The following is a 22993-nucleotide window of genomic DNA, read 5'->3' as shown; positions in this document are numbered from 1 at the left end:
AGATAGATAGATAGATAGATAGATAGATATACTTTATTGATCCCAACCAGGGAAATTCTGGATCTACACAGGAACATTCATTCAAATCGAAAATCCCAGTCACAAATTTGGGTAAGAATGATCCAGCCTGAGTTCACCACCATAAACACACAATAAGGTGGTGGCACACCACGTTGATGTATTACACAGATGAATGTTCTTGTAAGCAAAGATAAGAAAGGCAAGTTGGCCTCCATTATATGGCATTCTCATGAGTTTGTTGTGGGTATCTGTTTTCTACGTAGAAGCACTCGGATGTCTTTACGTCAGAAGTGAATAGGAATATTCAGTGAAAACGTTGAGTTTCACATTCAGTGGAATGCAAACAATGATCATTAACACTGTGGTCAAGGTGTTCTGTCTTGTTAACTATAGTCAAGGTGATCTTTTTAATATTGATGATGATTTTGATAGTAAAACATTCCATGTGTTAATTTAGTGACTATTGTTAGTACCTGTTGCAGTTTTTGCTTCTTTTTTTTTTTTTTTTTTTTTTTTTTTTTTTTGGATTTTGATTTTCACATTCTTTTTATTATTAAAATATGCATTGTGCTCTAAGTAAGGACACAACGCCAAAACACTGAAGCTGGTTATAGCTTTGTACTGATAATCTGTAGGTTTGAATGTTACCATCATCATGCCAAAACATCCCACAGTGTTCACGCAGTCAGCATCTCTGTGTCTTTATTCTAGCTCTAGCGCCAGTGAACCCAAGTCCTCCAACATCCCCTGTTACTCAGAATCCACTGAGCCCTGTCTTTAAAGAGTCAGAGGAGGTGTTTGTGAAGAACCAGGAACCAGAACCTGACTCACACCAGGAAGGACAGCTCTTTCAGAAACGTGTCCTCAAGGTTTGGTCACACAGAAAGCAAAGAGGTTGTGTCTCTGCACCCAACATATGGATGAGTAACTTAATACAAAAGATGAGAACATGAACCAAAAATCAGATGCTCGTACATGATTTCAATAGTGTTTGTCTTTTTTCTTTTGTACGGTGTACGGGGTTTTCAAAAGCAGCATTTCAGATGATGTGACCTGTCCTAATGTTAATATTCCAAACACACCGTATGTGACAAACTAAGGGGTGGATCAAATGAACTTGACAACTTTTTACAGCAGGGTACCTACATAGGTTTGGAAAAACTGGAAATCCAAGAAAAAAGAAATGGTAGGTGCTCTGGTAGCTCACCTGGTAGAGCGCGGACCAGTTGTAATCTAACATATCATGATATGATGGCAGTGTGCCATGCAATCACAATCTTTATCTATACAAACTAAAAGGAAAAAAAAGGTTCTGAAAAAGTGGAATTTTGACATTTATACCATGTCAATGCCCAGTGATGCTAATGGGATTTTTGTCCTTCAGCTCCTTCTTCACATTTTTGTTTCCATTGTTTAGGCATGCTCAGTTACAGCAAAATTAATAATCCAGCTATTTTGTGAAATATTGTGATGATTGATATTTATCATGCTCATATATTTTGCTTTCAGTTAGCACAGTTTTGCACCTTAACACATTTTCAATTTTTTAGTACAACAAGTCTCAAAGTAGCAGCAGCTAGAAAGTCTTGTTTTTAGTGTTACTATCGATTAATGGTGCAGCTGTACCACCTTGTTGTCAGCATTGTGGTTTCTGCTTCTGCCTTATCAATCCTTCAGCTAGAAGAGGAGCTTCGCCAGCGTATTGTGGACAATGGCATTGCTGGTACCATCAGCCAGGAGCTGAAGGCCAAGCTTCAAAAGGTGAGACTGCATGATAGTGAGAGGTCTTTGGATAACTCAGTAAACATAAAATTTGATGTACATTACCTTAGCATTTTGTTTTAGTAAGTGTTAAGTGAGTGAAACTTATACATTAGTGTCTGGTGAGTTTTTCCAAGTTGAGCATATTGTTCATTTTTTAATGAAAATCCATACTTGATTTTGTAGGTCGTCAGACAGAACAGTGATGGAATATCAGTGCATGATCTGCCTGTAGAGTACAAGGTAAGAAAGTATTGCTCCGATCCGTAAGACCGATCCTTCCCCTTTAAATCTTTGCGACACGGGCTACATCATACAGCACGTGTGCCGCATGCCACGAGAGTTGACTGAGTTGAGTTGCAAACACAAGCAACATGGAGCGAACGAAAGCATCTGCGATATGAAGCTATTTTACCCTTAGCACGCCAACTAGCTCGACAGCAGTTTGCAGTGTATGTAAAATGAATGTTGCCGGGGTGGTGGTAGCACTGCCAGATATAATACTACAAATTTAATCAAGCACCTCTAGAAACACCACACGAAGGAGCACGAGGAATTCCAGCAGCTGAACTGATCAAAGGAGCTGCCCCTTCTGGAGGTACACAGCAGTTAACACTAGGAGATGCGCTACAGAGACTAGAGAAATTTCCAAACAACAGCGTCAAAGTTATGAAAATAACAGAGAAAGTCCTGGAATTGATTGTGTTGGATAGGCTACCAATGTCACCTGTCGAAAAGGTGGGCTTTCAACGTTTAATGGATTACTTGGCGCCAAGGTACAATATACCATTGTGGAAATATTTTTCTGAAACCGCACTGCCAGAAATGTATTTAAAAAAGCATGCAAACTCTTGCCAAAAGAGATAACACCTGATGCCTTTAGTGTGTTCGTCCTGTTGAGGTTTGCAGCTTCTTAAATCAGCAAGATCGAATCAGTATCGGGTATCGACCGATACGTAAGGCCCCAGCATCGGTATCAACATCAGAACTGAAAAAGTCGGATCGGTGCATCCCTAATATGATTCAGCCACTGTTTTACTGTGGTTGAATCATGCTGAAATCTGTTTCATCCAACATACCTTACAATAGTATAAGCAACCTTTATGTTCAGAGTAGGTGGCTGTCCTGGCAGGAGTTAATCCTGTGATTTTTTTGTGTTGACCAGAGGCTATTTGGTGAGGAGCTGCCAGTGCTGCAGAGTGGTTTCGTCAGTGTCACTGAGCTGGTGGGTGCTATGAGTGACATCTTCCACTTGAAACCTGTAGACAGCAACAATAGACACCACTGGATTGTCATGGACATACAAGACAACAACACCGAACCAGGTATGGGTGTCCCAGAGATGTGTGTGTGTTGCTCTTGAGCGGCAGAGGATCAGAGGTCACCGGTGGATGCCGGATAGAAGTGGTATTCATCATCTGAAAACTGGGAACCTGAAGATTAATTTAAGATGCAGCTCAGCACTTAGTGTCATTTCAGAATTATTCTAGTCATAATTCTGTAATACACATTGTGTTTTAGTTAAGTACTATTTAGATTTTTAAAGTTTAGAGTGTATAAGGGTTTAGAACATTATGCTGGAAGTATATGATGGCTATTCCCATGCCTAATTCTGAAGTTGTTTTTTGTACTGATACCATGTGGATTGAAACCATTTGGGTTAATACCACAGGTCTTGTGCAAAACATAACCATTTTTGACAACTCAAGAATTGACAATCATGGTCAAAAATCCCTCCAAAATACCACATTAGAACACCAAGACCACCATAGAAGCACATAACACCACAGAAAAATTCATGCTTTGATTTGGTAGCATGAAGTTTTGGGAATTCCTGTAAGAATGGTATTGTACAGCAATTGGATGGGAGTATTCTGTTCCTCCTTATTGTCAGTACACCTGAAAAACCATACATCCTCTAATTGCCCTTCTCTTTAGTTAGTTTTAACTTAGAGGTCACAACAGGTCATTTTATACAGTGCGTCAAGTTTAAAAAAAAAAAAAATAACGGTCTCTTTATAATGAAATGGCTACTATGGGGGCTAACATCATCACACATTAATAAAATTGGGCTCAATGAATCTACAAGAATCTCAGCTTTCCAGTTAAACCCAGTTTATGCAACTCTAAGACTGTGAAAGGCCCACAGTATGCAAAAATAGTCTGTCTACAGTTTCCTTATCTACTCTCTTTTCCTGCACATGCACATAAAAAAAAAAAAAAATCTAGTTGAAAAAATGATCTGCACTCTGTTGTTAGAAACTTCTTTTTCCCTGCCTTGAGAGTTTGGGTATGTGGCAGTCCTGACTGATTGAGGAAACTTTTATTTCCTGTAATTTTGCATGTTCAGGTGAGCAGCAACACAAGCAGCCGCTTAAGAGCTACTACTTCAGCTGTGGAGAATCTCCCTGGGAGGGCAAAGTTGAGGGAGATAACTCTGGATCAGATGAACAGAACCAGGAGCTGGACATCAATAGCAACACAAAGACGCTCCAGCAGGTTGAACAATGTCTCATTAACTCTTTATTTTAACTAGCCTTTGTCCAGGGTTGAAAGTAAGCCTGTGCAGTCCAGTACTCTGTACCATTGAAAGATTGCCACTGTCACTACACAGTACCGGGAAGAGGTAACAGAAGCTGCCTACCAAAACCCCATTGCAATTGCCTTTCTAGCAGGAAAACACATCTGCTAACATTAAGTCAACATGAACAATAGTTAGGTTTCTTATAAAGTGTCCCAGTGTGTTTGTGCCCATCACAGCCCGATTGGTATTGAGTGCTCTGGGTTTTTGACAGGCAGTCATTTCTAGCAAAAATCCCCCAAGTTAATTGACAGACAAAATAAGTCGTGCTGTTTCATGATGTTTAGTTTTATTCCAACAACTCAAACAAGCTTTGAGACTTCTGGATTGTTTTGTAACTCTTGCATAATTGTGCGCATCTTTACTTCCTAAACACACACATTACTGGGAAGAGTACATTTGATTAATTGTTCCTGTACTTTCAATTTTCTCATAACCAACCCATGTGTTGATGTCATTTGCACTGGGAAAGGACAAATGATAAATGATTCCACCGAAATTCCAAACATTTTTGTGGTTGGCTGGAAAATTACCAAAACAAAACAAATTGTTTTAATTTTGAAAGTTTTGTCCACATTCACAAATTATTGTGTGGCAATAAATATTGTATGTGTGTTCAAGCATAATGCATGAAGCTCGGGGCAGGAGGAGAACAAGGTTGAAGGTTGGGGTAGTACTACTGGCAAGAACTTAAGTCTGCTTTCACCTCTGCTTTAGTCCTATTGGTTATCCTGATCTCCAGGTATTTAAATTTTTATGAACTGGGCAAAAACTCAGTCAACATGTTACTTAGTCCAAATCCATATGTGACGACAGTTTAATGCTTGTACACCCCCACTCTCATTTCCATTTCACATTTAGCATGATATCCCCACATCTGTGCTGAGTCAAGGCAAGTCACCTGATCAAAAGATTACAACCAGTTTAACTGAAAATTACTACAGATTAAAATTTCCTATGCCTGCAGTTGTATTCATTGTGAATGAATACATTCTCAATATTCTGTGTTCAGTGAGAATGAATACAGAATAGTTGGCCTGTCAAACAAAGAGGTGATCACATGATATGCGTGTGCGTGCGTGCGTGCGTGCGTGTGCGTATCTGTGTGTGTGAGAGAGAATCTTGGGGTGGGGGTCTAGAGGTTGGGGTGGGGGGCAGGGGGCAGGGGGTGTTTTTAACATGTAAAGCACTTTGTGCTACATCATGTATGAAAAGTGCTCTACAAATAAAGTTTTGATTGATTTTTGATGATTTGAGTCAAGTAATATTGGTGCATTCTTACAGCTTGAGCAGCGCTAATACCGTAATATTTTGATGATTACAGTATCAATCAAGTTTCAAATCTTAGATTATTTCTTTCATGACCTTTGCACTGCCTTTCTCTCTGTATTTGTTATTCTGCAAGAAAGCTGATACAGTAAGCTATATTGTAATTTTAGATGTCGTTTTAGAATAATGTTGAGCTGCAGAATGATATAGTCTAGACAGTTAAACTGTCCAGCGACTATTGAGTACACATCATGTTGAAAACAAAACTTTTAAGACAATTCAGAAACTGAGGGAGAAATGAGATTTATTCCATCCTGTAGGTGCAATGCAGGTCAGCAGTGCCACTGGACGCTCTGCAGGGTGAACATCTCAAACCGCCAACGCGCCATTACCCCCAGGAATTGGTGGCTGTCCTGGTGGAGCAGGTCGAATCACCTGGACATTTTTACATCCGCTTCAATGAAAGTGAGGAGGCCCGAGCCATGGAGGACATGATGATTGAAATGAGGTAGCACACAAGATGAGCCCTTTTCACTCTACACTTACCCCTGGGCGTAGGCCCTTCTTAGCCCTGGGCTAACACCCCTGTTAGCATTAGACCTGGGCTAACCTGCATTAGCCCTGAACTAACAATCATTTCACACTTTCACCTTAGAATGCAGGATCTCCCCACCCTTGTTACAGGGCTCTCTAAACCCTAGTCTGGAAAAGGGTTAGCTTTGATGTTTGATGTTTGATGTTTGATGTTGATTGTTATTTGGGTAAATGGGTACCCAAGTTCATTGCTGTTTTGAATAGCCATAATGTAGGCAAAAAAAATCTGTGTGTAAAAGTTAGTTTCTGATTTAATTAGATTTGCACAAGTAATGATAAAAAACAACGGTTATTGTAAAGTTTTCTTGATCATTTATGGTTTGACACTCTGTGGGACCATCCTATACATTGATTGTAACACTTTAATTTCATATTCGGAGTAGTCACTGTAATCTAAGAAGTGCATCTATGTTTTATACAAAATTGCCCAATTGGACCAATTTTTTGAGAAATAACAAAAAATATTTTCCATAAAATTAAAAAAAAAAATTGAATAGTTACTGACATGGAAATTAGAACCAGTATGTACAGTGGATCTGTCTCAAACCAAGAAGGAAAATTTTTTTTAAGAAATAGGGTTGTCATGATACTAGAAATTAAGTAGTCAATACCAGTACCAGTGAATTTCCATGATTCTTGATACCTGTTTCAATACCACAGTAAATAAAAAAGGAAAGAAAAGAAAAAAATACCATATAGTTCAACATTTACTCCTTTATTAAAATCTGTTGAACATTCAAGTATTTCATCCTTCAAGTATTTAAAACAGACAATAACTCAGCTGTGCTTAAATAGCAACTTTTTAGATTGCACAGAATTTCAGTTGTAGTATCCAGCAGAGAGATTAGCTAAATATGGAAATAATAAGTAGACTCATAATTAGAAAAAGAAACAACCATTTTAATGGGAAACTTCAATGGTACTGTTTGCATTTTTTTTTTTTTTTTGCGAATTTGTTATTATCCCCTGAGCTCCTCCACCTGCACCTGGAGGAGCCATCTTTCACATGTTTGTCTCCTCTTCGGCACACTCTTGAACAAATGTAAATCATATGTATACTGCCCCCATCAGTTCCGAAAGAATATGCTACAGCCTAAATACTAAATCTAAATAAATACTTCTGATACCTGCGGTACCTGCGGTACCTACGGTGCCATAGAAAAATGGGTACCGTCATATTTTTGGATAATTGGCATGGACTTGGTACCAAAGTATCGGTTCTCTTTACATTCCTATTAAAACATCTATGCCATATGATACAGGAGTCATCGCCTAAAGCTTAAGTTACTGGTGCAATTTGTTTTGGCTGAGTAGAGGGGGAGATTTGAGTCTTACTGTCTCTGGGCTCCATCATTCAAAGAAGCAGAGGTTGAATGCTAAGCAAACAGTGGAGGTAGTGGATGTAGCTTGTGCAAAGTAACAAAGTAACCTGTTTAATTTAATTACGTAATCCTGCTTAATTTTTCATGTAACCTTGTTCTCTGTTTTCTTCAGGCGCTGTTACAACTGTCATGAGGTGTCAGAGCGCTACTCCCTCCCAGAACAATTTGTCCGGCGCGGCCAGGTCTGCTGCGTGTCACCCAAAGGCATGTGGTTCTACCGGGTGGTGATCCACCGGGTGATCAGCTCCACTCAGGTTGAGGTGTACTTTGTTGACTTTGGAGACCTGGCTGTGGTGCAGAGAGCCAACCTCAAATTCCTCAAGTAAGGTCAAATCAGTTTCACAAACATCCAAAATCTTATTTGTCTAGACAGATATTGTAGCATTGTTGATATCATATTTTAATCACATATGCTCTGAAATGTAGACATTGTGTTTCCCCCAGTGTGTAACTTTGAGGCCTCATTTATCGCATATGCACAAAAGGTGGTGTGAAAGAGACATATGCCACTTTCCATATACAAGTTGGGATCTGAAAAAACAGGGAGAATGTAAGCACGTGTATGGGCAAAGCAGCTCACAAAATAATTTTCAAACCCTGTTTTCACTCAATTGATATCAAAGACCCAAACATGAAGATACTGTATCACTGGCTATCAGAGCATCATTGCGCATGAACACCATCTGACTTAATTAATTAATCTGAAAGTCCAAACATCAGGATCATGCAGTAGTATTTAAATAAAAAGTATAATGACAGTAAAAATAAAGAAATACATACGTCTCCTTTCAACCTCTTCATGACAATTTTTACATTGGTCTTTGAATTCTCACTTTGTTGTGCGCTCCCATTGGGCAGCTTTCTCCCGAAAACAAGATGAGTGGACAAACTCTTCAGTATGCATATAATCAGCATTCATGACATGCGTTTATTGACCAAATATGGCTAATTGTGGGCGTCCACAGGGTGGAAGTTGAACTCTGGCACATACACTACATTTCAGGTAGAGTTGTGATTTATTAAAGGGAACTGCTTGCAGGTGTGCGCACACACATTTTTAGAAAATCTATTTTGGTTGGCTGCCAAAATATACTCTATTTATGAGAAACACTGAAATGCAGCTAGATGGATTACACATGTATTATAGAATTTGATTACATATTTATTATAGAATTGATCAATATCACTCTGTTTTTAATCTATCTATCTATCTATCTAATTGTATTTTATTTTATTTGTAGCTGTTTTTGTTGGTGTTACTGCTGTACTCCTCACCTGGGTTTCATTTACAAGTTTTGACCATGGTGGGTTAAACCCACTATGGTAATATGTTAGACTATGGTTATCACACGACACTGAGCACTTGCAATGTCTGTGCTCGTTCCATGGTGAGAGAGAATCTGGGGTTGGCTTTCACCTGCTGGTGACCACTGAAACAGAGGGTGAGGATGAAGAGCAACGTGATTTTGGCCTGTTTTCTGTTGAACACGCCAGTGCTGGCGGGCCAATTTTCTTCCTAGGACGGCGACAAAATGTTTTAATTAGCTGTGTTGTTGTAAGCAAAGTTATTGAAAAATAATCTGGCAAAGCCACCAACAACCTACCAAATAAGGCTCACCTCTTATTTGAATCAAAATCAAGAGCCACAAGGTTATTTTCCCAATTCTTTTTTTATTTTCTTGTGAAAATATACCATGTTTCCATTAACTGTGCATCATTTCTCCCAATGTAAACAACTATTCTACTGACGTGTCATCAGTTGAACATGTTCAGCTGTTCTCTCTCAATGTAAAGAAATTATACATTGAAGCAGCAGTGCTCCACCCCCACCCCAGATCAGTCAATCAAAAAATTAGTTGTTATACACTATATTACCAAAAATATTCGCTCACCCATTCAAATGATCAGAATCAGGTGTCCTAATCACTTGGCCTGGCCACAGGTGTATAAAATCAAGCACTCAGGCATGCAGACTGTGAAACAAGACATTTGTGAAAGAATGGGCCGCTCTCAGGAGCTCAGTGAATTCCAGCGTGGAACTGTCATAGGATGCCACCTGTGCAACAAATCCAGTCGTGAAATTTCCTCGCTCCTAAATATTCCACAGTCAACTGTCAGCTCTATTATAACAAAATGGAAGCGTTTGGGAACAACAGCAACTCAGCCACGAAGTGGTAGGCCACGTAAAGTGACGGAGAGGGGTCAGCGGATGCTGAAGGGCATAGTGCAAAGAGGTCGCCGACTTTCTGCACAGTCAATTGCTACAGAGCTACAAACTTCATGTGACCTTCAGATTAGCCCAAGTACAGTACGCAGAGAGCTTCATGGAATGGGTTTCCATGGCCGAGCAGCTGCAGCCAAGCCACACATCACCAAGTGCAATGCAAAGCGTCGGATGCAATGGTGTAAAGCACGCCGCCACTGGCCTCTAGAGCAGTGGAGACACGTTCTCTGGAGTGATGAATCACGCTTTTCCATCTGGCAATCTGATGGACGAGTCTGGGTTTGGAGGTTGCCAGGAGAACGGTACATTTCAGACTGCATTGTGCCGACTGTGAAATTTGGTGGAGGAGGAATTATGGTGTGGGGTTGTTTTTCAGGAGCTGGGCTTGGCCCCTTAGTTCCAGTGAAAGGAACTTTGAATGCTTCAGGATACCAAAACATTTTGGACAATTCCATGCTCCCAACCTTGTGGGAACAGTTTGGAGCGGGCCCCTTCCTCTTCCAACATGACTGTGCACCAGTGCACAAAGCAAGGTCCATAAAGACATGGATGACAGAGTCTGGTGTGGATGAACTTGACTGGCCTGCACAGAGTCCTGACCTGAACCCGATAGAACACCTTTGGGATGAATTAGAGCGGAGACTGAGAGCCAGGCCTTCTCGACCAACATCAGTGTGTGACCTCACCAATGCGCTTTTGGAAGAATGGTCAAAAATTCCTATAAACTCTCTCCTCAACCTTGTGGACAGTCTTCCCAGAAGAGTTGAAGCTGTAATAGCTGCAAAAGGTGGACCGACATCATATTGAACTCTATGGGTTAGGAATGGGATGGCACTTCAGTTCATAATATGAGTAAAGGCAGGTGAGCGAATACTTTTGGTAATATAGTGTATTAGCGGACTGATCAAAAAAGAATCAGTATTCTAATAAATACAGTCATTTATTAAAACACTACTGTAAAAGAAATAGGGATACACAATGTCATTGGCATGACATTGCCGATATTGGCTTTACAAATGAAATATCAGTATCACCCCAAAATGAAGAGTTCTGCCCATATGATGTCAATATGTTAAATAGGTCAGATCTGCTCTGGTAGTAGCTGTTGTCAGGATTTTCTCAGGTAGAGCATCATCCAAGCCTGTTTCAGTAGGATGATGAGTTTTGTTTGCAAGAAAATGTTTTATAAAAATATGTATGTTATGTTTTACATAACATAAGTTGAGGTAGTTTTCTTATTTTGCCCAGTGGAATGTATACATTTTGAAAAGCATATTTTATTTCTGCATCTGCCAGTGCGCCTCCACACTAAGAGCAGGCATAATTAAATGTTAATTCTACTGCAGGAGAGACTTGATGTCCTCTGCAGTAAGGTGGAAAAAATATGTCTGTATATCGGTATCGGTATATTGTTATTACTATTATCATTATTGCTATTATTACTACTATGGGCACCAACCAAGACACCGCAAAGCTTGGCTGAGATGTGGAGTTTGCACTTTGTGAATGTAATATAAACCACACTTGGTTCTTTTTAATGAATGAGAGAGGTGGTAGTGTTTGCTCTGCTCTCTACTGTTTCAGGTCCTGTTACTCTGTTCTGCCAGCACAAGCTGTCCCATCATCCCTTGCTGGAATCAAACCCACCAGTGTAAGTCTGATGATATTTGAGACTGTATATTCAGTTTATTTGACCCCTTTGAGCCCTTGGGTAAAATTACACTTATTTCCTCAGTTGCAGCCATTATTAGTCATTATGTGAAAATCCCCTTCATGCATTTCACTTGCAGCTATCCTGCATTAATACCACAGACATTTTCTGAGTAGTAGCAATGCAAGAATGCAGTAAAGTAAAGTGGGGCTTTATCAATAGAGAGCCAAAGTTGGTATTGTTGTTTTGCATCGTTGTGTATTCAGTAAATCTCTGCATTTTGGTGAGAAGACCAAAACCACTGTGGAATATACAGTAGAATAGGGTTTGGGAATAATGATAAAAAAAAATAATGGCTGTGTTGGATGGATATCCATGATATATCTGCTATGTTTAATCCATGATATATGTGCTATGTTTTATTCCAGAGGTTAGAATACATCCATCATCTCTGCCAGTTCAGTTAGCTTTAATATTGATTTTTGCAAACAAAAAAGCTAATCTACAAGGGAACTATAATAAGCAAGTACTTAACATTTGTTTAGACATGTTTTGTTGCCAGAGCTCAATTTTCCTGATGATATAGTGTATTTAAAAAAAAGCTAAGTTACAACCTACAGAATTACACCATCTGAGTGGTGGTGTTCTTTCTTTCAGGATAGCTGGAGTGCCGAGGCCACATCTTTCTTCCAGAATCTGTGCTGTGACCGCTCCCTGGTGGGCGCTCTGGACAGCTACAGTGGAGACGTGCTGCAGCTCTACCTGTGTGACACACACACCGACAATGACATCTATATCCACACTGTCCTGCTGAGCCTGGGCCACGGGACTGCCTGCAGCCCTGCAGCCAGTGCAAAAGTCAGTTTTTCTTCCTCTTTCTCTCTCTCTCTCTCTCTCTCTCTCTCACACACACACACACACACACACACAACAGTGCAATTTATTTGGATGAAGGAGAGGGTCTAAAAAACCACTCACATACCAGCATGAAATGGGTGCATTTTTTCATCATTTGAATTAATATGATAAATGCAGATATGAATAGGCCAAATCTTGAAATGTCTTCGGTAAGAGCAAATGATGACTAAATAATAAATTAATCACATTAAGGTCAGCTTCCAGTGGTGGAAAAAAATAGATGAGTCTTAGGGAAATTGTAAGAGTAATAGAGTCTAGACTCTAGAATTTATTACTTTAGACTCTAGATTAATAAACATCTAGTTATAAAAATGATAAATTAAAAATGCATTGACCATCAACTGTTAAGGTGTTACTTTTGCTGTTGGTATCAATTCTCAAAAGAATAACATATAGGTAAGTCGTGACACTTTGAACTTTGACTTTGATCCGTTCATCACAAATATACTCATAGTGTTTCTGTTTATTGTCTGCCCTCAGCTGTGTGCTCAGTTCAGCCCAGTGAGCCTGTACCTCAGGGAGGGGCTGTTTGAATTGAAGATGGAGGAGGATGAACAGGCCACGCCCACCAACGAGCAGCCAGTCACATCTCAGCACTCTCCCTCAGACATGGTGCAGGTTGTCTGCAGCACACCTGTGTGGACACACACAGACACACAGACACACTATGTAAATACTTTTGTGCAGTACAACTGAACAGAATACTTGAGTTGGAGGATTGAGTTACATGGGTGTTAGTGATGGATTTACTGTTTTTTCTCTCAATTGGTTTCCTTTAGGACTGCTCGCTCACATTTTCTCTCTCTCCATTTCTCTCTCTCTCTCTCTCTCTCTCTCTCTCTCTCCCTTTCTCTCTCTCTCTGTTTCTCTCTCTGTTTCTCTCTCTGTTTCTCTCTCTCTCTCTCTCTCTCTCTCTCTCTCTCTCTTTCTTTCTCTTACTGTAGCTGAAACTAAGCTTTATTAAGCGCTGTCCATAGCTCTTATCTTGCCAGCCATACTGTCAGTGCTGCAGGGCCCACTGCAGCATCCAGCAACACACATAAAACACAAACCATGTACTTGCAGAATTACGATGGGGGATGGGGCGGGGGGTTTTGTGTTTCTCTGTTTATTCCATCCCTGCTGAAGGTATCGGCACACTGTTGGAAGGTCACATCTGTTCACACTCTTCTGCTCTGAGCTTGTTGGCCATTAAAGAAAGCACAACCACTCAATGGGCTGTTTCATGCCCTTTGGATTATTAGATATTGTTGGTATCATGTTGAGAAGTGGGATGTGCTTGGACTGAACTTACAGGAACCAGGGTTGTACAGTATTGCTCTACCTAAATGAACCACTGCAGTGGACAAGATATTTTCTTTTTTATTTATCCATACTGAAGTACTTCTGTTAGGCCAGTCACTGTAATTGAAAAAATGTCTGAACACAGTGATGAGATGAATCATTTTCCAAATTTTTGTCAAAATCATAAATGTAGTGGACAGATGGCCAAACAAACAAAATGTCAGGTTGGAGAATGGTCACATATAAAAATTGCAGGAGATGTGTTAACAACTGCCCAGTCCACTTTGTTGTTTCAATATGAATGTGGAGGAAGTTTCTTTGTGTCTCAGGTACAAGAGGAAGAGCTGCCAGGCCTGGAGTTCATCAAAAACAGCGAGGTCAGCCCCCACACCCAGGTATCAGCTACAGCCAATAGAAAATGTGGAAATAAATCACCTTTACATTAACAGCATAACTGCTGTTGATCTTGAGCTTTTTTACTGTTAGAAACACCAGAAAAGTGTGAACAATCCTCCCATTAGGTTTCTTGTTCATTGCAGAATCAGAATGCCAACCCATTCAGAGGCCTGCTGAATAAAGAAACCTTTCTCAGCTCTAGTAAATGGGATGAAATCTGGGCCCCAGAGCCACCTCTTATCAAACCTTCCAGCCCCCCTGCCTCTCCCCACACCACCAGCACGTCCGCCCCTCCAGATCTTATCCAGACCAGGACAAGCCCTGCTGACTGTGGAGCTGATCTGAAAGTAAGCTGACTTTAATTCTGATTACATACACAGTCTATGTTATAGCTGTTAAAGGATCATTCACTTTCATGTGATCTCCAGATGGTTCAGTAGTCTTGTGAAACTGCAGTGCAAGGTTTGGATTTAATTGTTGAAGCCACACAAATGTTAGCAACAAACTAGCCACTGCTGAAGGTCACTGTATAGTTCTATTCTAGTTTATAGTTCTGTATCTAAATGCCGCTGTAGCTATGCTTTACGTTACTGTTGGTCCTGCATAGCCCACAGAGACTGCTGCCATGGCCTACCGCACATCTCCAGAAATGTAGCTGTGCATTGGACGACGCAAGACTCGAAGATCTTTGTTTGGTCTGCTAGACCACTTTGTGTTGCTTCCATGTTTTCTGAGTTTAATTCCACTGAGAGTGAATTTAACATGATACTGGTTGTTGTCTATCTTCAACTGGCTTGCAGTCAGGAGGTTTGTAGTTTTTTTTTTTTTTTCTTCTTCTGTTGCCGCTCATCTCCAAATTATTCAGACTGTATTACGTCACCAAATAAATATCTCAAAATTTCTACACTCCATGTTGGCCAGTACAGCACAACAGCAGTGACACCTCAACACAGATCTATAAATTGATCATAACACCTGTGCAAGACTGACATTGACATCAGTCACCAGGGGCAACAGGGAACGAACACGGTCCCACTCACACACAAATAACCCCCCACCTCCTCCACCCCCCAAAAAATAATGACATTAAAAAAAATAAAAGAATGACAAAAAAGCTTTCATAGTGTCCATAGGCTAGCCTATCACACTCATCATTCTTCCTGTTGACTCAGATGGTAGAGCAGTCATCTGGTAACCAGGAGGTTCCTTTTTCAATCCAATCTTTCTTATACATTCTCTCATTGGGCTACGTTCTAGTCAAAAAAGTAATAGTGAAACTGTTTCACTGCTCTCTCTGTGGAGAAACTCCTCGGGAAGTGGGAAAACATCTCATCGCTTACCTGCCTCTTGAACAAAACAAAGCTACTCAGCTTGTTTTGAAAGCTTTTACTTTGTTATTTAGTTGCAGCCTGCACCATGCACACAGCAAATAACGAGTAGTGTTCCATGTCAAGCTAAACCCAACACATATCTTACACTGCCATCTACAGGCTTGTTGGTGCATAGCGCAGCACCTTTGTGAAATAAACGAAAGAATTTGTTTTGCGGTACAAGCAAAAATTTGGCAAGGGGGCTTGGATTAAACTATAAATCATGATGTATGTCTGAGGGCTGGATTAAATTAAATTATTTTGCCCATCAGGCAGAAAGAGTTATAGGCCAAATTGTAAAATTAACAAAAACTCATGAGTACAAAATGCATATCACTGCATGTAAAATGTTTCTCAGACACCAGCATCGTGTCTTCTGTCTGGCTGTGGACATGGGGGCTGTCCTTGCTTCTGAGGACATTAGTCCGGTCTTAGATGGAGTGTTTCCATCTGGCAGTGGACGAAGATGCTGCTTCAGCTCCTGCTGTTTTAGCTTCTGTAGATGTCAGTGCTGGCCAGAGTCCCATCTCTGACGCAGTGCCTTTACCTGACTGTGGGCACGGGTGCTGCCCGCGCTTCTTTGGAAATTTGTCATTACGTCATCCTCATTGTCCATGTTACCATATATTTTGACTTTCCCATCACATGTGGTACACTCTGCCTCTGCTTGGTTCGCCCATGGTTTCTTCCTTTCTTTTTTCCTAATAAGGTTTTCTGGGAAGTTTTCTTTGTATTCACTGTCCATGGTCAAGTGTGTAGTCTGCCCAGTTGGTGCATCACTGCCTGACCAGAGATGACTATCGAGTCATGAATGCAGAAGCCTGATACTTGCATCCAAAGAGAGTATATTTTTTCCAAGTTTTCACAAACACAAGAATAGAGTACTTACCTTAAAGGTGCACTATGCAACACTGCCAGGAGTCAGTTCAACGGAAGACGCTGTAGACTCATCTGACAAAAAAACATGGAATAAGCACGTAATTTGGTGGTTGATTTTGTGCTTATTCCACATTTTTGTCAGTTAAAGTTTAAAGGGTCTCTCTTGATTCAACCCTCAGCCAATTTGCAAAGTCTGAATCCGGAATTGATTTTACTCACAGAGCGCAGCGGTTGTGTAGACCATCGCAACAACATAAGTGAGAGTTTGTTTGCATCTGCAGGTTTTTAAACTGGAGGACAGTAGTATTCCATTTTGTTGTTGTGATTGGCAAAATAAAGGGGGGTGTGAGTGCAACATGTAATCAATGTAATCACGGAGCTACAGTCAGTGTTACTGTAATTGCTGCCTCTTGATCAATTACAACAAGCTGTGCTTCATAAATTCTTATCTGACAGGAAAAGAGAAGGAAGGGCAATGAACTCCTCAGTGTAAGTTACAAAAAAAAAAAAATGTGTAGCATTGAACTAAGTTTTGTGTATGTTGTAATCAGATTGCATTGCATTGTGTAATTGCACAACATGAAATGAAATAATCAGGATTGTTCTTGGTTCAGGGGTAAACGGGATGAGTTTGACTATATGGCAGCAGTCACAGGACTGGGATTGGCTGGATAGAAATAAATTGGGGTTGGGAAAGACAGGAAAACAATTTTACTCCTGTGTGACCTTTTTACTCGGACCACATGCTTTGAATTTACTCACTAGTGTAACAGAAAGAATGGCAGCTCCTCATCGGTCATGAATTGATTGGAGGTTTTCAGGCTACAAGTTTTCCTCCGCTTATGTGATGCCTTTCCAATGACTTGACAACGAGCTTTATCCTCTAGAACCTGATTTGTGGCACTTTTTTGTAAACCCTCGGCTGAAGAATCTGAGTGGGACATTTCTCTCTTCTGCTATCATCCTGGAGCACTCTGTGTTATGCAAACCAACCCTGCTGCTCTATACATGGCCTGTGGTTGGTTACTCTTCCTCTTCTTTTTGTGGCTGATGTTTAATGATGGTTGGCACACAATGAACTAATACCAGCTACCAACTGTGTGGTTGCAGGCTGGTCCCCCCGAGGACGCCCCTCCAACCAGTAACAGGATGGGTTCCATTCATTCCCCTATTATATGAAAATGACCTTTACGAGACATCAAACCTTTTTTCACACCAGTATTGCATCACTGTAATGAAGTCGTCCACATTCATTTTCCTAAAAGCTGCAGCACTGTTGGGTTTTGATGATTTAAAAATGGCAGGAGGGTCACAATTTCTCTGCTGGAAAATAGCCCCCAGGGAAATGTCTTGTACAGCCGGTTATCAGTTCTATGACTTATGAATGTTGACGACTGTGTCAGCTGCAGAAGCAGAACATTATAAGGTGGGTGTTTCAACCAAATATTCTAATTTGAAAAGTGAGGGATTTTGATTGTTTTGAAATTTATTGTACACCCTCAAGATTTGCAAAATGGTTTGTTGCCATGGAAAATGTGGTAGTCAGTGGGCAAAACATTGAAAATCACTGGTATGGTCCTTTAATAGGTTTATAGGCATTGTGTGCTTGATGTTGCAGCTGACTGAACCAGCTTCAGTACTCGAAGACTGTAGTGCTGATGCATCTTTCTTGCCCTGAATCCTGAGGCTTCACATTTGTTCTTGTTGGCCAAGTCACTGTCGATGCATCCTTGGTTGGCAGGTGAACTTCTGGGATCCTACCTCTTAGTGCTCAAGTTGTTTTGCTGTATAATAACGCTATGGCCATTAGATATCACCTCAAATGCATCATGGAAGACAGAAAATGTAGAACACACTGAACTGAAGTCCCCACAAACCTATAGTTAGCTGTACCCTAGCTGTAAAATTTTCAGGGTGGCCATTGTATTTATGAATGCGAATGAATCCCCTCTATGTGTGGGACATGTTAGACTGGAGACAGCAGTGTTTAGCTGCACTGTGTACATGGCCATTGAGAACCAATACACCCTTCACCTAAAGCTTTGATATCATCAAGTGATCTGGTTAACCTGCTTGGCAGTCATTTTGTCTTAGCTGTCCTGCCAGCCTCGGCCTTGCAGCAGCTACTTTCCACTCCCAAACCCCTCATCATTCTTGCCAGGCTCTGACAGTCCTCTGTTGCCTTGTTGCCTCATCCCTTGTTTGTCATTTGTCAGCCCTCCACCTTCAGTTCCACCCCCAGGGGACAGTCCATTGCACTGCTGTCTTAATTGTTAATTGGCAGAAAGCACGCTGCATTTATCTCCTCATCCCGGTGTGTTCATTAGTGAAATTATCAGGTCACAGTCAAGGCCTGATGGCGCGCTTCTGCCCAGCTCCTCCGAGGTTTCAAAACACACAGATGGAAAAGCACACTCACATTTTTCTGTTTGCTGGTTTTCAGGAAACACACTGCCTTGTTTTAGCTTCTTTTTCACTTCTTTTTTCTTGTTTTCAGCTGTATCGCTGCTGTGTTTCTACCACAAATCCATTTTCTGGATTTTTGTCCAAGTGAACAAATACATACATTTTTTATAGTTTATAGTTTTTACACTTATTATAGGCTGGCATAGGCTAGTTATTTTAGGAATTATGCATGACCTATACTTTCACTATCTAAATTAACATTTTTAACAAAAGTCTCACGTACCCCCTGCAGTACTCCAACATACCCCTAGGGGTATGCGTACCCCCATGTGAGAACCACTGATCTATAATGTTGCTGATCACATTCAAGTTATGGATATTGCAAATTGCTCTTGTATATTGCATTTATATATTTATTGTGAATTAATCACCCTGTATCATATTTCAATTTCACATTTCTTAAGTCACAAACTGACAAAAGTAAAGGACTGAAATTTGAAGCACTTAGAACCCCTATTTAATAAGTACAAACACACCTTTCTCTGTTCTTAGACACTTTCCCAGCCTCCTGCTTTACCCACCTCCGACAGTGACACCAACACTAACAGCAGTCCTGGTTCAGGGGCGGAGTTGGATGGGATCACCACCCCCTCTAAAGCCACAGTGCCCCCCATCCTGAGGACACTGAGCCTCCACATCCCTGACCTGGGACAAGTTCAGGGCTGCTTTCACGGTATGAACATACAGTAATAAGAACATTTCATGTCTAATATGAACAATGGTCACTTTTTTGCTCTCTATTGATTATTGATATAATTCAGTCATGATTCAACCTTAAGCTACTACCTACACTTATGTCATTGAATTTGTTTCATTATGATGTGTTTCAAATACAGAAGTTGTGCAGTGACTTATTAATTATTTCAGGTCCCCACGGTTTACTGTTTGTCCAAGCAAATGGTGATTTAGTTACCAATTACATAATGTTTGTGTCATTAATTATTAATCATTATTGTGTTATTAATCATTTTGTAAGAGGTGATAGGTAGGTGTCGCTTTCTTTAAATGGTAGTTGTCTGATTTTGGAAAAAAATTTCATAAAAGCATGCTCGTGCTCCCATTTTCTCTCACACAAACCTTTTAGTTTTCTAATACAATTTCACACTGACCTTCATTAACCTGCACATACATTCTTTCTCTCTCTCTCTCTCCCTCTCTCTCTTTCTCTCTCTCTCTCTCTCTCTCTCCCACTGCAACACAAACACACCCGCGCAAAAGCCTTCAATGAAATTAGAGTGTGTCCATGGATGCAGAGAGGACGTATTGATTTCTGTCCTGCTGCTCCCAGTAGTGGATGGTCTTGCACTGAGAAACTGACACAGATTCAATTAGACCTGTTACCAGAGCTATTTGACCCAACGAGCTGCTTTCATTGCATTTGTCCTGATATCGATACACTGCTACTCCACACTGCTTTCATTTGGACGGCATTAATGAAATAAGCAAAACCCTCTGCGAGGAGTGGGTCAAGTCAAATATATCCACAAGTCCCTTTTAGCAAGCAGGAGTGTCACAAAGCACACAAAAACAGAACAATCACATCAGATATGCTGCTTGTGTCTGTGTGTGAGAGAGAAAAAAGAGAGCGACAGCACAGAAATGTAAAACAGAGTTTGACAATATGCTGACGGTATTCCCTATATTTTTCAGCCCTCACAGTCACATCTCATCCTTGTATTTTGACTCCCTGCGTGCTCTGAGAATCGTTCGCTAGCTTCCCTCAGAATCCTGACATTGCAGAAACCTGACTCAAATAAAAACTAAAAAAAAAAAAAAAAATCCACATTACCACATTCAAAGGCTAAGCCAATGCTTGTCCCTTGCCACAGTGCACTTAAATATACCTGCTGCTGGGTCTGACTGCACAGCAGATTTCTGTTTTGGTGTTCAGTACTCCCTTCTGTTGAGCACCTAGTCAGAAACATGAAACTTCTGTGGAAGTTTGGACAGTATGAAGCACTACTGAAAATCAATTTCCAAGTTTTTTCTAAGTATGGAAAGCACAAAAGCATCACATTGGAAATTGTTTTGCATTCTGAGGGTCAGCAATATTATCAGTCTGTAGTTAAAGTTACAAAATGGTGAGAAGTAATTTAAATAAAAATGTCTAATAAGTAATGTCTGCAAATGAATATTGAAGTGGAAAATGTGCTGAAACCTTGTTAGATTATAAGCAGTTGTTAATAGTGCGCTGTGCAATGCTTGTTGTCAGTCTCTGTGCCAGTTTGTATCAGAAAACTTTTTTGTCCTTTGGTCACAGTGACGTACATAAAATCTCATTTGAAATTCACTTTGATATTTTCACCAGGAAAAACAACATCAAAACAGCCTAGTTGCCAAACTTCAGTATTAGTTCAGTAATACTTCATCTGTTTGCACATAATTTGTCCTGGATATCATTCTTCAGGAATAATCCATTCTGAGGACAAAAATGCAGCCAATACGCCGCAAACTGCTAAAAATATCAGGCATTAAAAATAGAAGCAGTAAAAGTAGAAGCATTCAGTTGTGTTCTGCTTAATTACCTTCTTGCTGCAGTGCAGCTGACTCTGAAGGTTGGCAGGAAGTTCACCTGCCAACCAAGGATGCATCGACAGTGACTTGGCCAACAAGAACAAATGTGAAGCCTCAGGATTCAGGGCAAGAAAGATGCATCAGCACTACAGTCTTCGAGTACTGAGCTGGTTCAGTCAGCTGCAACATCAAGCACGCAATGCCTATAAACCTATTAAAGGACCATACCAGTGATTTTCAAGGGTGGCCACAGAGACTACAAAGAGTGATGTTTGATGCCGCAAGTTGTCACCAGTTGTTGACATCATTTGGCAATTTCAGTAGCATACTTTTCAGTAAATGATATCAGAATTTCACAAGACTAAAATAAATGTTCTATGGAGACGCATAAGATAAGATGAAACTTGACTAATTGATATAAAAATGTTTGATATATTGATATAAAAAGAAAAACTTTCTATATAGAGGCTTTCAGTTCTGGTAACAGTGTATTATTAACAGTATATTCTGGTAAGTCATATTTTTGTGTATTTGATTGTGATGTCCAGGTTTGTCGGTGCCTCCCCTCCAGCGGCCCAACTCCAGCTTCCTGTTTCCTGTGTTTGGGGGCAGGTAGGTAACCCCCGTCCCCTTTTCAGCTCCATGGTTGTACAGTTACATACACTTTGGAAAGAAAACCTGCCTCTGAGCTTCATCATTTAATATCTTTAAACTCAACAGGATCCAGTCTGTGAACATGTTGTCAGCTGAGAACTAAGTTGTACATTGACCCAAAAACTCTGACCTGGCAAGCAGTTTCATAAGAAGTACTTTTTCTTCACGTTGGAACAAGCGACGTTCCCACAAACACTGCAGACACTGCCGGCTATGTTAATCTCATGCAGACTAGGTTAAATGTATAATACCTTTTTTCAGTTTGATATCAGTGTTGTCGTTGTACTGTTCAAACATTTTGGTCTTGAAAGATGAAAAGAAATGGAAGCCTGTTCTCTTTTAACCTGAATTTTTGTTTTTCAGAACTTTTAGTTTGGTTTTGGAGTTTTAGCATTTTTTTTTAGCAGCTATCTGGAAATCTTTTTGTTGTTTCATCCACTGCAAGAATAATTTTGTTATACATGTTAATGTTGCTCTGTAGAACAAAGTGAAAACATTTCAGAATGATGTCATATGATAATAACATGGAAGCGATGTATTTTTTTTTTTTCTGAGACTGAATTTCATTTAATGCATCATTGTATTAATATTTCAGATGTGATATCTGCAGTCAGCTTGTGATGTAATCCTACAGGTATTGGATGATTGTGTCTTAGTTTCAGCTTTTCAGAAAACAAAGAAATACTTGATACATTCATTCTGGAAGTGATAATAAAATTGTATAAGTCTGAAATCTTTTAGGACTGAGTGAAATGAGTGGTTTTAGTAATCGCCAGGAGTGGATGTTTATTGTCATTGCTGGATTAACATAACAGCTAGCTGCATCTCTCTGCTTTGCCTTGTTTTAGAGATACTGGCCAAAATGTGAATTTTGACCTTTGGGCAAAATTCATGTTAGATACTCCAAAATTTATTCAGCTCAGCCTTCACTCATTAAAAGTTAAATCAGGTTATACACACACGGGCAACCAGCAGCTCTCACATTCAGTCTATTATTACCCCTGTTATCTTCTGCCTCAGCTGGTCACG

At 40.2% G+C, this 22993-nt stretch overlaps 1 protein-coding gene across 5 annotated transcripts in view; it reads left to right on the top strand.

The window, feature by feature from the left end:
* The window catches only part of tdrd5 (tudor domain containing 5), a 28054-nt gene extending 5352 nt beyond the window's left edge, over nucleotides 1-22702 (top strand). For 2 of the 5 annotated variants that reach the window (XM_030048891.1, XM_030048892.1), the window contains exons 5-19: nucleotides 733-890; nucleotides 1699-1782; nucleotides 1969-2025; nucleotides 2948-3107; nucleotides 4133-4281; nucleotides 5953-6140; nucleotides 7721-7930; nucleotides 11417-11483; nucleotides 12141-12341; nucleotides 12882-13070; nucleotides 14015-14080; nucleotides 14225-14428; nucleotides 19289-19469; nucleotides 21859-21922; nucleotides 22031-22702. In XM_030048891.1, the coding sequence (XP_029904751.1) occupies nucleotides 733-890; nucleotides 1699-1782; nucleotides 1969-2025; nucleotides 2948-3107; nucleotides 4133-4281; nucleotides 5953-6140; nucleotides 7721-7930; nucleotides 11417-11483; nucleotides 12141-12341; nucleotides 12882-13070; nucleotides 14015-14080; nucleotides 14225-14428; nucleotides 19289-19469; nucleotides 21859-21922; nucleotides 22031-22067 (2015 nt within the window). In that variant the 3' untranslated portion in view covers nucleotides 22068-22702. The remainder of the gene's footprint in view (nucleotides 1-732; nucleotides 891-1698; nucleotides 1783-1968; nucleotides 2026-2947; nucleotides 3108-4132; nucleotides 4282-5952; nucleotides 6141-7720; nucleotides 7931-11416; nucleotides 11484-12140; nucleotides 12342-12881; nucleotides 13071-14014; nucleotides 14081-14224; nucleotides 14429-19288; nucleotides 19470-21858; nucleotides 21923-22030) is intronic. The other 3 variants (XM_030048894.1, XM_030048893.1, XM_030048895.1) reach the window with 3 other exon arrangements.
* The last annotated feature ends 291 nt before the right edge of the window (nucleotides 22703-22993 follow it).

Source organism: Myripristis murdjan, chromosome 4 (genome assembly GCF_902150065.1).
Source record: "Myripristis murdjan chromosome 4, fMyrMur1.1, whole genome shotgun sequence".
Classification (NCBI taxonomy): domain Eukaryota; kingdom Metazoa; phylum Chordata; class Actinopteri; order Holocentriformes; family Holocentridae; genus Myripristis; species Myripristis murdjan.
Note: the sequence above shows the minus strand (reverse complement) of the source record. Positions and strands in the feature narration are given on the sequence as shown.